This window comes from Euleptes europaea, chromosome 2, assembly GCF_029931775.1.
Source record: "Euleptes europaea isolate rEulEur1 chromosome 2, rEulEur1.hap1, whole genome shotgun sequence".
In the NCBI taxonomy this organism is placed as follows: Eukaryota; Metazoa; Chordata; class Lepidosauria; order Squamata; family Sphaerodactylidae; genus Euleptes; species Euleptes europaea.
Genome location: NC_079313.1, coordinates 114,909,648 through 114,921,883, shown reverse-complemented (window position 1 = coordinate 114,921,883; position 12,236 = coordinate 114,909,648). Strand labels below are relative to the sequence as shown.

At 48.6% G+C, this 12,236-nt stretch overlaps 1 protein-coding gene and 1 non-coding gene across 2 annotated transcripts; both read left to right on the top strand.

Annotated features, from left to right (window-relative positions):
- Window positions 1–311: 311 nt before the first annotated feature.
- On the top strand, window positions 312–11,318 carry KCNK15 (potassium two pore domain channel subfamily K member 15). Its single transcript, XM_056844481.1, has 2 exons — window positions 312–597; window positions 10,379–11,318. The coding sequence occupies exons 1-2, from the start codon at window positions 315–317 to the stop codon at window positions 11,296–11,298; spliced, it is 1,203 nt and encodes a 400-aa protein (XP_056700459.1). The 5' UTR covers window positions 312–314; the 3' UTR covers window positions 11,299–11,318.
- TRNAA-CGC (transfer RNA alanine (anticodon CGC)) lies at window positions 1,809–1,880 on the top strand. The gene has a single exon. It is a non-coding gene; the product is annotated as a tRNA-Ala (tRNA).
- Window positions 11,319–12,236: the final 918 nt, after the last annotated feature.

Below are 12,236 nucleotides of genomic sequence, written 5' to 3'. Positions count from 1 at the left end.
AAAAATATTTTGAAAAAAGAAAACAAAGGGGGTTGGCAATGTTCAAGGGGTCGGCAGAGAAACAGGCGAGTGAAGCCACGCCGGGGTTAGAGGAGGAGCGGCGGGGCCGGCCCCTTCCCCACCCACCCACCCACGCAGGGCTGGCCGGTCTGCCAGGGGAGGCGTGGCGCCGGCCAGTAAGCCCGTGCGGCGGGCGCGCGAGGGGAGCGGGCGCGCGGCTCTCCCCGCCTGTCCGGCTGGCCGGAGGGGGGATCTGGGCGTGCGGGGCGGGGCTGGGCTGGGGTCCCCGGCCCCTGCCTCCCTGCCTCCTCGCCATGAAGCGGCAGAACGTGCGCACGGCCTCGCTGATCGTGTGCGTCTTCTCGTACCTGCTGGTGGGCGCCGCCGTCTTCGACGCGCTCGAGTCGGAGGCCGAGACGGGCCAGCGGCGCCTGCTGGAGCAGAAGCGCCTCGACCTGCAGCGGAAGTACGGCTTCAGCGGCCAGGACTACCGCGAGCTCGAGCGCCTCGTGCTGCGCGCCGAGCCCCACCGCGCCGGCCGCCAGTGGCGCTTCGCCGGCTCCTTCTACTTCGCCATCACCGTCATCACCACCATCGGTGAGTGCCGCGGGGACGCGCCGAGCGGCCTGCCACTGGACCAGGGTCCGGCAAAGTCACTATGGTCTGCTCCACTTGGACCGGCAGCTGCTCTCCGGCACAGGTCTTGCACGTCACCCGTTGGCCTAGTCCCTTTAGCCGGAGATGCCGGGGATTGAACCTGGGACCTTCTGCGTGCCGAGCAGAGGCTCTGCCACTGAGCCACGGCCCCTCCCCTAAGGGGCTCTCCAGGGTCTCAGGCAGGGGTCTTTCACATCACCTACTTGCCTAGTCCCTTTAACTGGAGATGCCGGGGATTGAACCTGGGACCTTCTGCGTGCCGAGCAGAGGCTCTGCCACTGAGCCACGGCCCCTCCCCTAAGGGGCTCTCCAGGGTCTCAGGCAGGGGTCTTTCACATCACCTACTTGCCTAGTCCCTTTAACTGGAGATGCCGGGGATTGAACCTGGGACCTTCTGCGTGCCGAGCAGAGGCTCTGCCACTGAGCCACGGCCCCTCCCCTAAGGGGCTCTCCAGGGTCTCAGGCAGGGGTCTTTCACATCACCTACTTGCCTAGTCCCTTTAACTGGAGATGCCGGGGATTGAACCTGGGACCTTCTGCGTGCCGAGCAGAGGCTCTGCCACTGAGCCACGGCCCCTCCCCTAAGGGGCTCTCCAGGGTCTCAGGCAGGGGTCTTTCACATCACCTACTTGCCTAGTCCCTTTAACTGGAGATGCCGGGGATTGAACCTGGGACCTTCTGCGTGCCGAGCAGAGGCTCTGCCACTGAGCCACGGCCCCTCCCCTGAGTGGCTCTCCAGGGTCTCAGGCAGAGGTCTTTCACATCACCTACTTGCCTAGTCCCTTTAACTGGTGATGCCGGGGATTGAACCTGGGACCTTTTGCATGCCGAGTAGAGGCTCTGCCACTGAGCCATGGCCCCTCCCATAATGCAAGGCTGTGGGAAGGTGCCTGGCTATCTGGGGGTGCTCTTAACCCTCTAATGGCTGCTCTCCTTGTGGCTTTCCAGGGCAGGAGAGAGCTGACTTCAGGGCTGCCTAGGTTACCTTTGTTAATAACTGCAAATCTTCCCCCCAGAGATGTGTGTAAAAGTTAAAAGCAAGGGTCCATCCTCCCAATCGCTTAAGGCATCGCAAGATATGTATTAAGCGATCATCAGGATGCACCCATGCTCAGTAAAACATTAGAACATTGGGGTGGGGGGTTGTGAGAGGGGCTGTGGCTCAGTGGTAGAGCATCTGCTTCGCATGCAGAAGGTCCCAGGTTCAATCCCCGGCATCTCCAGCTAAAGGGACCAGGCAAGAAGGTGATGTGCAAGACCTCTGCTTGAGACCCTGGAGAGCAGCTGCCGGTCTGAATAGGCAATATTGACTTTGATGGACCAAGGGTCTGGTTCATTATAAGGCAGCTTCATGTGTTCAAGAAGGGCCTGGTTGGGTCATTTCGGTTGGTTTAATATAAGGTATTGTGTTGATTTTGTTTCTTGTCCAGATCAAGGGCTACCTTATCTGAGATTTTCTGTTTTGCAAGAACGTTAGGCTCTAGTTATCATAGGCTATTCACCAATATTTGGCCAGTGATTTGCTGGTTGACTGTGGCTTACCGATTAAAAACATACATAACGAACTAGGTACGCATGTTAGATTCGAGCCCAGTAGCACCGTAGAGACCAACATCATTTTCAGAGTATCTTGCTGTTCTCTAGGGTGCAACTGGAGTCGATTCTATCTGTTCTATTGCAGACCAACATGGCCTCTGAATCTAGGTAGGTACGAACTACCTGTATTGAAGGACACCTATGAGTATACACAGAGGGCTTTTCACTTTGGTGGGAATGAGTTTTCCTTCATGTAACTTTGGGGAAGAGCCGGTGTTCAGTGGTACAACCCACATCTAACATAAAGGAGGACCTCGGTTAAGTCTTTGCATTCAAGGGTTGCAAATGGTGGGGAAGACCTCCTGGCCTGAAACCCTGGAGAGCCGGTACTTGTCACAGTAGAAAGCATCCAGCTAGGAGGGCCAAGGCTCTGACTGCGTTTGGGACAACTTGATAAGTTTGACCTCCAGAGCTTTCCATTTGGGAAATCAACCACTGGGATCCCCTTTGGATGCAGCCACCAGTTGGAACACTTTAGTTTCTCGTTGACCTCTGAGCTGTTGGCATTTGTCACCCCTCCCTTCACTCCAGGTCTTCTCTCTAAATGTTGACTCTTACCTTTTGCAGCTCAATACACCTTGAAGGGACTAATTGGCTATGTGCTATCATGATGCATAGCCAAGACATCACTTTGACACTTGCCTTTTGCAGCTCAACACACCTTGAAGGAACTAATTGACCATGTGCTATCATGATGCATGGCCAAGGCATCACCACCATGATTGTATATGTCACCCAGGACTAGTAGATCTGCTTACTACATTATTATAGCTTCTGCAATTCCCCCCCCCCCCAGTCACCTTGTATATTGCAGATGAAGAACCAAGAGCGTGAAGGGAAGTAGTGAGCTCTTGGTCACATTTGCCAGATGTAGAAACTGTTGTAATCATTGCATTTTTCCCCAGCCCGCCACCTTCTGCCCCCTCCTCCCATAGACTCACACCTTTCCTGTTACCAGCAGCCAGTTCCACAGCATCTTGTCACATCCCCATATCTGGCAAGTTGGATGCTAGATATTGCATTTCAGTAACTAATTATGGAAGTTCAGGTGACAGTTGCTTTGGCGACTGGCTGTCGTTTTGCAAAGGAGCTTGCCAAAGCTAAGCTGCCATTGGGGAGCAGCGGCATTTATGCCTGCCTGTCTCTTCTACACAACTCACTTTTATCAGCATTGAGCCTGGTTTCCTTTTACTGACTGTGTAAGGAAGCAGCATCTAGGGTTGGCCCTATCAGGTGGTGGGTTTGGAGCCCCAGCCAGGGTGGCCTAGTGGAAGTCAGGCAGATCAAACCCCATTGCACACAATCCCCAGAAAAGTTTTGCTCAAGCTTGATAGAAAGGAAGTGAATTACTGTGCCACAGCATTGCTACGCCCTTGTTCAGCTGCTCTTTGTTCCAGCAGAGGCTGTGCAGGAGAACTTCTCCATGGAGCATGCCCATGTGAATTAGTTGGACAGGGTCACTGTGCCATGTTTTCTTTTTGCCCTGGGCACCAACGTGGGTAAGCCCATCCCAGGCACCATCACACAAGTGTCCTGAGAACCCTTGTTACCTGTAGTGGGGATTTCCTTCTCTTTCCATCCCTCTCCTACACTGTTAAGACTATTTCTAGATTTTTGTGCTAAAAACTCTTTTTATTTCTGGCATTTGAAGGCAAACCAACTTTAGCTGGAACGGAGAAAAAAAATATTAGTTATAAAAATGCCCATTGTAGCTGGGTGCTGAACAAGCATCATGTCTTTGTAATCTTCTCTTCCTGTATTCTGAGTTCCTCAAGGGAAGGATGAGGTCATCATGGCAGCAGATGACGGGTTAGATCCATGTGGGACCAAGTTGGGGAAAAGTGCACAGTACTAAAAAAAATTTTTTTCATTCTTCTGGCAAACAGTTCACAGTGGCGTCAGTATAGTTTTGGGAAGGCCTCCCGCCCTGTTATGCCAAGCACAGGGGTCTCCGTTTATTGAGGGAAATTAGTTGGAAACTAGATAGAGCTATACAAGAGGCTGGCGTTGGGGGTCTTTTAACCAGTTCCGCTCCAGGTGAGCAAACCAAATGGAGAGCAACCCAATATCAAGAAGGCTATTATGAATTTTAAGGATTTTATTAAAAATAATCAAATAGGTTAAAAACTTACATACACAAACAATTCCCAACACACACAGAGGTAAGAAAGTAAAGGTTTAAGAGTCCCAAGCAGGTTTATAGTTACCTTCCTGAAGAGCGAGGTCCAGAATGGCAGTAGCAAAGGAAGCTAGTACTGGCCAGCAATACTTAGCAAGGAAAACGATACATGCAGGACAGGTGGTGGAGTTCCCGTCTTTGGAGGTCTTTGAGCAGAGGCTGGATGGCCATCTGTCGGGAGTGCTATGATTGTGGGATCCTGCATGGCAGGGGGTTGGACTGGATGGCCCTTGTGGTCTCTTCCAACCTTGTGAACTTGTGGCTCACACTTTGGATCCAGGAAGTGGTAGCAACCTGACAGTGGCCAATGGGGCTATACTTATATCCCCAAATGTAGCTGGAGGCTATGATTGGCAATGCCTGTACATTGCCAGTGACAAAAAGCTTGCTTGCATGCAACAGGATTAATAGGGTGCAGAGAATAAGAACATCATCAAATGATGGCTGGATACTTGGGATTAAGTGTCTAAGCATTGAGTGATAGATTTGGAGATGAAGGTGGGGTCTGGAAGGTGAGTCATAGAAGGGCTTGGCTGGAGACAGGATGGAATTAAGGGTACATCTGAATGGACTGAAGGGATTTGGCTGGGAGTGGGCAGTCTACTGCAGGAAGGGTATAGAAATATAAACGGCTTATCTTGGTCTTCTTTTGTCTTCACGGAGACGCTGCAACATTCCTTTCCAGGGAGGGTATGGCCCACCTTCAGCTGTTCCAGCCCTGTCAGTTCGCTTCAGCCTTGCACAACCAAGGTGGATGCCAGGAGATCCTTGTAATCTCTGGCTACATGGCACTGTGCCATCCTTGCACACCAGCTTCGGTCCTGTACACCATGTGGGGATATCCCAGGGTTGCCCAGGGCCTGGTCTGGCACCATAACAACCCAGACAGCTTCCATGGCTTGATTTGTTTAGCTTCAGCATTAGGACTGCATCACTTGCCTTCAGACTGTTCTCTGGGCTAACCCTGCCTGCCTCATCAGAGATGTGTTTCACTTCATGCTGGATGTTTATCCCTCTTCAGGCGCTGGAGGAACAACAAACATGTTTTTATGTGTGATGGTCTTGGTGGTAGAAAGTGCTATCAGATCACAGATGACCCTGTAGGGTTTCAAAGGCAAGAGATGAACAGAGGTGATTTGCCATCTGCGTAGCAACCCTGGACTTTTCTGGTGGCCTCCCATCCAAATACTAACCAAAGCTGACCCTACTTAGCTTTGACGAGATCAGGCTAGTTACATGGGCCCATTTTACTGCATGCACACATGTTGAGATCCTAAATCATGGCTTTTCAACCTGTATATTTGCAGTAGCAAACTCACAGTCTTAGATATGATGGTGCATATATTGTGGTTTCTCATTCAGGCAGAACATTGTGCCTGAAGCAACCTAAAAGGGGCAGAAAATGGGTGTCACGGTAGTGAATTCTGTCCATCAGGTAAATGAACGTTCTCCAGGATGTGTGACTTCGACATGGTGAAATCTTCCCTGACCAAAGACAAATTAAGTTTGTCTGGCTCCTACCCAAATTGGCTCATCTGTTTAAAGCTGGCCAGAGTTATTTCTGAGACTTGAAGGTGCTATAAAAAAAGTTTACCGCCCACAGTGTGTTTACGCTCTCTGAGGAGCAGATACTTCTTCTTTTTTAAGTGTTTTGCAAGCCTGGGGAAACTATTGGGCCAGAGGCAAAAGCTGGCTGAAGGAAAGGCTTGTGCATTCCATGGGTAACAATACCTCTGTGCACTACTTTCAACTCCCTTAACCGCTATTGTGTGTCTCCAGCCTAAAATTCTGTAAGTTTCGCTTCAGAATTTGAGTCCTTATTTAGCTACCCCAAAGAATTGTTTCCAGTTTGTCTTCTAGCTCCACAATCGCTGATGGCGGCTAGGGAGGGAGACCAAGTCAAGGCTACACTGGAGATAGGGCATGCAAATCATCTGTTTGCACATTGCACATTATTGTAATCTGTCAGTCCCAGTGCAATCCTAAACAGAGTTATGGAGTATAACTCTGTTTAGGATTGCATCTTCAGTTTCACTTTCACCCCAGGTGCCTTGCCTTATAGCAGTTGGTTATGTAGCCAAGCTTCATTCAGCAAGAAGAGGCAAAATACTTTTTAAAAAATTGGCAATGGAAATTTTAGTATTTTTCAGTGACACCGCAACATCCTTGTGGAAGCATAGGGCAGTATGCATGGAGACTGATTCAGGTTGGATCTCTGTAGATTTAGGTTGGTTGCAGGCTCTGTGAACTGCGGGACCTGGTATTGCCCACTACATTCAAGATGCTGAGCATTTTGGGTTAGATTTAAAGCAGAGGCCCTTTCTAGACCTTTTAAAGATAAGGTGGAAAGTTGGTGGGAGATGGCTGGTGAAACTGAGCAGGATATTCAGGGGCTCTGTATAGCTCTTTGAAAGACATCCCACCCCATAATCAGTAGAAGAATAAACTATGCAAATAAGCAAGTAGAGAGATTTTCTTTGTTCGCATGATTCATTGGATCTTTGATTTGTGTTTGAGTGCCGAATAGATAAGAGTAAAAACCCTGCCGGAACGTGGGTTAAATTCTTCCCTAAAGTAAGGTCTTAGAGAATACTTGAACAATTTTTATGGGCATGGTTTAGATTTTGTCATTTTATTTTTGACGTTTTTAATTTGCATTCCCACCTGACAGTGACCAAAGGAATTTACACACCCCATGGCATTCCACGAAGTGCAACAAAAAAACTGCATGAAAATTCATATCGTACAATTTAGATCCAGTATAAAAGACAGCAGCCTAACCCCAAATCCAGCATTCCATCAAAGCAGTAACAAACAGCAGATTATAGCTCTTAAGTTTTCCATGCTTGTGTCTGCCTTCGAAATCTTGGATGCCCAATACCCCTCCCAGGTGGAGGTCTGGTGTATGGTTGGCCTTCATGACCTTGTCATGCCCCAGATTTCTTTGAAAGAAGCCAGACTTTGGAACCACATAACATAAATTTGACCGAGAAGTGTACAGATTCCAGTTTTCTCAATTCCATAAATGGTGTATCTGAATGTTTTAAAATTACTGTTCATAGAAGTCCTCTGCCAGGGGCTAGATGGCCATCTGACAGCAATGCTGATTCTGTGCGTTTGGGCAGATCACGAGAAGGAGGGCAGAAAGAGATGAGTCAGTGCTTGGCTCTCATGGCCCTTTCTTACATTCCCAGGGTAATGCCGATTGCTACTTTGGGGTCAGGAAGGAATTTGCCTCCAGCCCAGCTTGGCCGAGGATTCTGGAGGGTTTTTGCCTTCCTCTGGACATAAAGCAGGGGTCACTGGAGGAGAGGGCGGGTAGTTGTGAATTTCCAGCTCTATTTCTATATGTATATTGAAATCAATGTGCATATAGGGGAAGTGGGAATGAGCATGCTGGCTTTGCCACCTTGTGAGCTTGGTATCTACCCCGTGTGTGTGTGTGGTATCTATATATGTTGATATTAATACACATGTCTGCGGAACACTGTTGTGTTTCTGCTTTGATTTTGTTTCTTATCACCAAAATGGATTTGTGTTTTGGCTCTCTTGGGACTGTTCAGCTTATTTCATCTCCTAGAGCGTTGTTCCTGTGAACATTAATTAGTGGAAATATAAATACTAAATATTCCAAAGAACTCTGCGTGTGACACCTCTCTTTCACCAGAATAAATTAGAAGTAACTCCATTCAGCGTCTGTGAAAAACGGTGGTGAACATTAAAGCCTATGGAATGATGACGTGGGCTTGACACTACAGTGTTTGTGTTACGCTGAAAATTTTGGCTATGACATCCACCCAAGGTCCCCCATATGACAGGCAGATAGGCTGTTGGGTTTGCTGTAGCATGATCTGGGCTAAAATCCCCACTTGGCCATAAAGCTGTTTGAATGACTTTGGGACTAGGCTTGTTTATAAGGAAAAATGGGACTTCATGGGAAGTAAATGAAGTAAATAAAACATTTGCAGAGCCAAAGTTCTTATATAACTGACAGTGCAACTGCTAGACTGATTGAGGGAACAGCTTATCTCCAGTTGGTTTCTGACTTCTTCCAAGTTCTGTCTCAATATTTCAGAAGTCCTTGATGAGGCTTCTGTGTCTTAATAATGGTTCCGTTTCTGCCTCTGTATTTTTGGAGCTTCTGTGGACCAGAGCTATAGGCTAAGGTGGTCCATCCAAGACCTTGGTGTTCCCCGCTGCTCTGTCTTTCCTGTAGCTTGCTTGTTTTGTCAACGGGTATGAGATCTGTAAAACCACAAGTGAAAGATCTTCTGCTACTCATTGCTTGGAATCTGTCACTAGCCTGAGTTCCATTTGGAAGCTGGTCGATGGTGGAAGATGCAGCCATCTCTAAATGGGCTCTTCTCAAGTAGGCAGGTAGCCTATTAGGAATCAAACCATGTGGTTTGGATCCTAAGACGTCATTCCCCTCTTGGTTCTCTCCAGTTGCTGCGGTGCCTTTCCTCTGCTGTAGCACTCACTTCCTCTGTTGACGGCCCTTCTGCTTGCACAAGATCAGTGTTTTTCAAGAAGCCCCAATGCACGCTGAAGTGCTGGTGGTAGAAGAAATGAACTGTGGTGGAGGGAAGCCTCTGCAGTAGCCAGAGAGAAGCGTGAGGGGACTTGTGCCATAGAATCATAGAGTTGGAGGGGGCCATACAGGCCATCTAGTCCAACCCCCTGTTCAATGCAGGATCAGCCTAGAGCATCCCTAACAAGTGCTTGTCCAGCCTCTGCTCCAAGCCTCTGATTCTTACAGTGGGAATTATACCCTCTCCAATGTTTGGCCCTTGTAAATCTGTAGAAATTACTAACACTTCTGTCCACCCAAATATATTGCCTGGGGGGGATGCTCGTTGAGGACAGGTGACCAGGGAAGTGACTGTTTACACTTCTGTCATAGCTGCACGCATGTTGTCAAACATTCGTTATTCTTTAGGGCAATGCCATGCCCATTTTAATCAGCTGACCTGGTTGAGAACAATGTTTTAGTGGTGATTCTGCAACTTTGTCATTGGGCGGAAGGAATTCTGTATGGGAGCTCGTGCATTATGCTGGTTAAGACAACCAGTGTGATGTAGTGGTCAGAATATCAGACTAGGATCTGGGAAACCCAGGTTCAAGTCCCCAGTCAGCCACAAAAGCTAACTGGGTGAACCTGGGCCAGTCACTCTTTCCCACTCTGCCTCAAGAAAATGTGACCGTGCATGACCTACAAAGTCCCTGGTTCAAATCTCACCTGAGAGATCACTATCTGGTATCTGAAGAAGTGAGCTGTGGCTCATGAAAGCTCATTCCCTGCCAGAAATTGTGTTAGTCTTTAGGGTGCTTCTGGACTCCTGCTCTTTTCTACTGCTACAGACAGACTGACATGGCTACCCATCGTGAGAGATCACTAGGTAGCCCTGAGCACGTTATCTCCCATCTCTAATATGGGAACGATGAGAATTATAGCTGACTTTTCCATGCTGTGGTAAGGATGACAAGGATTCTGATTTTGTTGTGCTTTATAAACTGGGCCACGTGCGACGGAGGAGTGGTGCTTACCCTTGGCACTTTTCCAGATTTGGCCCTTGTTTTGATCGATCACGATTGAAATGGAAAATGAGTTCTTTTTTTGGGGGGGGGGAACAGGGCTATCATCTGTGTACCCTGGCACTTGAAATCACTCCCTCAGCGCTCCTAGAAAATCTGGCTCTTTAGGAGTAGGTGAGGCTGCATCTTCTTTCTGTAGCTCAGCGTCAGACAGTGTAACCGAGAAGAACATCCAGTCCTTGAAACTAGTAATTATATCCTGAGTTGCTTATCATCTTGTGTCCCTGCAGAGCAATACAATGGCCAGAAATAGGGATTACTCTGAAGGCTCTTGATGTAGATTTTCCATTGCTTTCTTGTGGTCTAGATAATGCCTTTTCTCGCTCTCTCTCTGTCCTTCTTTTGCTACAGGTTACGGGCATGCTGCTCCTGGGACCGACGCGGGCAAGGTTTTCTGCATGTTCTATGCAATTCTCGGCATTCCACTCACCCTGGTCATGTTCCAAAGCCTTGGTGAGCGCATGAACATTGTGGTCCGGATGCTGCTGAAGAAAATAAAGAAGTGCCTGGGAATGAGGCAGACGACGGTCTCCATGAAAAACATGGTGGTGGTGGGGTTCCTGTCCTGCATGGGAACACTGGGCATTGGAGCCGCGGCCTTCTCCTATTTTGAGGGTTGGACCTTCTTCCACGCCTTCTACTATTGCTTCATAACGCTGACCACCATTGGGTTTGGCGACTTTGTGGCTCTGCAGAAACACGAAGCTTTGCAGAAGAAGCCCCCTTACGTCGCTTTCAGCTTCATGTACATCCTGGTGGGCTTGACGGTGATAGGGGCTTTCCTGAACTTGGTGGTGTTTAGGTTTTTGATTATGAACTCGGAAGATGAGAGGCGGGACGAAGAAGAGAGGGCCTCCTTGAGGAGAGCCAGGAATTACATCAACCTGAAACCCAGGGAAGACAATAGGAGCCAAAGTGATATCTTGCTTCCCATCGAAGACCGGACGAGTCAAATGAACCTCATCCCGCTGATGCAAGAAGACCCCGAGAGGCAGAGGGGCAGGTCCTCGAGCTCCACCACCAGAGTCCCTTCCTTTTGTACGTGTCTGTGTTACAGGCCGCGGTTGAACAGGAGTCCAGATCCTTCCCACCCAGAGCCCTTCAGTTGCCACACCAATCTGGTTTATTACAATTCAATTTCTTACAAAATCATGGAAGTCTCCCTGGGTGGTAAGGACCACACCGGCTTGTCTTCTTCTCCCAGGAGCACGTTGTCATCCAACAGCCCCAGTTGCCGGGAACATTCTCGGTTACGGAGGAAGTCTATCTGAAGTGTGCATGCTCTTTTAAACTCTCTCTCTCTCTTAAAAAAAAAAAAAAACATTTCTTTTTCCCGGAGCTGTGTTCTGCTACTGAACCTGTCTTTTGATGATAAATTATTGTGTGAGAGATTGGGTGGTTGTGATTTGCCCTTTTTTCATCTCCTTGGCCTTCCCTTCCCAGGCGCACTCTGAAATGACTGCACAAACTCATACCCCTGCCAGTCTCGTAATGCGCTGCAATGAGCAATGCTTTTTAAAGACTAATGGTGAATAGTAGTTTCTCCCAACAGAGCACGTCACAATGTTTGCTGTCGAAATAAGCTTTCGGGGGATTCAAATAATAGAACCCCACAGTGCATGCAAGTTTCTGTGCCCTCTGTAGAAAGCTCTAATTATTCCCTGGGGATAATGTATTGATATATATATATGTATGTCTAGGCCCTCCAGTTTGTTTTTTTCCCATGCTAGAATGGTAAGTTGTCTGATACTGATCTGCAGTTAGATTGGGGACCTACGGAAAGATTATTTTCTTTGTGCAGCGGCATAAATTGGTTTTGAGCACATGAAGCTTATACTGAGTCAGACCACTAGTGTATCAAAGTCAGTCTAGTTTTACACTGACTCTTCAGGTTCCCCAGTAGATGCCTTTCGTGTCACCTTCCACCTGATCTTTTCACCTGCAGATTCTGGGGATTGAACCTTGGGGCTTGTTGCACGCACAGCAGGTGCTCTACCACGGAGTCATGGCCCCTCCCCTCCCCGCTCCTCTTTATTTTGTGATCGGCTCCGCCTCCTGCAGCAGCCATTTTTTGATTGTGCCCATTTCCCTCTTGTCTGTGCCCGCAGGCTCGGAAGAGCTGGAGACCCCTGGTGTAGCGACAACACGTTACATTGCAAATTGTTGCTTTTAATGGCAGCCCGGTGCCATCTGTTAGAACCGTCAGGCC